The following is a 2,150-nucleotide window of genomic DNA, read 5'->3' as shown; positions in this document are numbered from 1 at the left end:
AATTAAAATAGTTCAGCAAACTTGAGAATGATTCCTTAAATGAGTAGTTTACTGCCATGTTATTTACTACCTAGTATAATTGGTTTAGTTCCAAGGCCTTGAATTTGAGTTTGGAGAAGTATGTTTCACTTTCATTCTTATAATTTTCAGTGTTTATTTTTGTAAACCACATGTTGTTTGTGAGGGATTGATAAACAGAAAAGCAGACCAGTTTAGTTTCTACTTTTTACTAGTTGTATACCTTAAAACATTACCTTGGGTAATGTCTAAAGTTGGGTTCAGTGGAAGGAGAACCTGAGGCAGGAATTCAGCCGTTGTTGGACATAGGGTGTCAGGTGACAGAAAAGGGCAGAGGAGGTCGCTAAGCTACATCTTGACCCCACCAGGAGCTCTGGAGCATAGATTATGCTACAGAGTTTGGGCCCAGCTCAAGACCAGGGAGATGGCCTCTTCTGACTCCCTTGTCAGTCGTTGGTTCTGAGGGGAAGGGGCCAGGAGTGCAAGGGTAGCTTGGCTGCTCTCATCCTGAGGGCAGCTCTCTGGAGGAGGTAAGCAGCTGTGAGTTATTGGCTATTGATATTCACATCAGGTGGGAGATGGGTACCCTGACCTGGAAAAGAGGACCTAGATAAACAGTGCCCATCACAGTGGCGCTAGGAACAGCAGTTGTGGGGCCGGGAAATCTGTGACGTTTGCAAGGGCAATCTGCTTGGGTTTTCTAAATGCAAACCAGAAGCTGGTGTTCTGAATCTGTGCTTTTATTTTAAACTTAACAGGTGGTTCTGATTCATCCCTGAATGAGAGCCACTGCCTACAAAGGTGTCTATGTATTTTCTTTGTTTTATCTTTTAGAGGAAGTAATCATTTGTGAGGGTTTTCCCACTAAACTATTTCACATCGGATTTTTTATTTTTTTTGTTTCAATAAATTTAGGGGGTACAAGTGGTTTTTCTGATACATAGATGAATAGTATAGTAGTGAAGTCAGGGCTTTTGGTGTACCCATCACCTGAATAGTATACATTGTGTTTTAATGTCAATTTTTACTTTTTATCCTCAAAGGATGAAGATGAAGAAACTGTACGTGAAACAGAAGCTGATCCTGAACGGCCAGGTCAGATGGTACATCCTGTAGCTGAACGCCTGGACATCCTGCTGTCCTTGCTTTTATCCTACATTAAGGATGTCTGCTACATAGATGGTAACAGCCTATAATGATCACAATAGCTGCACTGTGTTTAACCCCTACAGTGTACCTGGGTCTGTGCTAGGCATTTTCCACGTATTATCTCTAGTACTTCTAAAAATCCTGTAAAAATCACTCTTTGAGTATGAGTTAAAAAGTGTTTAGAGAAGTCAAGTTACTTGCCAATGTCACATGGCTTGGAAATGGGACTGGGATTTAGGCTCACTGGTATTTGTCTTCAAAGCTCCTCATCTTTTCAGTGACTGTGTGTTAACGATAATAGATGTAGTTTGGTCAGTTTTAGGCAGCGATCAAATTACACTCAAGTTGCTCAAGACACTTAGGAATGGTGTAGTAGGCACTGATTCATGGTGCTTAGTGTTATGTATTGAGTTTAGAGGGTCTTTGCTTGGTGTCATCATTGTGCCACATGTTGGTACTATACTGAACAAACCAAGCAGTTTACTAGATCGAAGGGCTTCTGCTACATGAATTGTGAAATTGCCCTTTAGAAGGGCTCACATTTATGGCATCAGGCAGTGTGTATGAGGTGAGGGCCTGCTTCCTTGCCAGTACTGGATTATTGTACTTGAAAATCTGTGCCAAATAAAAATAACGTTTTAATCATAGCTTAATGGATAATGTTGTGTTTGTTAATGGTTATTATGTTCTTTTTAAAATTTTGGCAAATGAAGCTGGTAGCTCGAAAGTGGGTATTTATAAAACTGAAATGCCAGATTTTCTCCTTAGGTAAGATTGATAACAACAAAACAAAGGATTTATATCGCGATCTGATAAACATCTTTGACAAACTCCTGTTGCCCACTCATGCCTCCTGCCATGTACAGTTTTTCATGTTTTACCTCTGCAGCTTCAAATTGGTAAGTAAAAATGTCATTAACATTAGCTTATTATTTTGCTGCCTACAATTTTTCCCTTAAAAATTGGGGTGAAGGGGGCCGGGC

General features: G+C 40.3%; 1 protein-coding gene across 1 annotated transcript in view; it reads left to right on the top strand.

The window, feature by feature from the left end:
• Positions 1 to 2,150, top strand: part of RRN3 (RRN3 RNA polymerase I transcription factor homolog (S. cerevisiae)) — a 27,022-nt gene that overhangs the window by 13,516 nt on the left and 11,356 nt on the right. Inside the window, exons 9-10 of the mRNA XM_012647561.1 lie at positions 1,062 to 1,200; positions 1,936 to 2,066. Coding sequence (XP_012503015.1) covers positions 1,062 to 1,200; positions 1,936 to 2,066 — 270 coding nt within the window. The remainder of the gene's footprint in view (positions 1 to 1,061; positions 1,201 to 1,935; positions 2,067 to 2,150) is intronic.

The sequence above is a fragment of the Propithecus coquereli genome, unplaced genomic scaffold, assembly GCF_000956105.1.
Source record: "Propithecus coquereli isolate 6110/MARCELLA unplaced genomic scaffold, Pcoq_1.0 Scaffold27, whole genome shotgun sequence".
In the NCBI taxonomy this organism is placed as follows: domain Eukaryota; kingdom Metazoa; phylum Chordata; class Mammalia; order Primates; family Indriidae; genus Propithecus; species Propithecus coquereli.
This window is presented reverse-complemented; position numbering and strand designations above follow the sequence as displayed.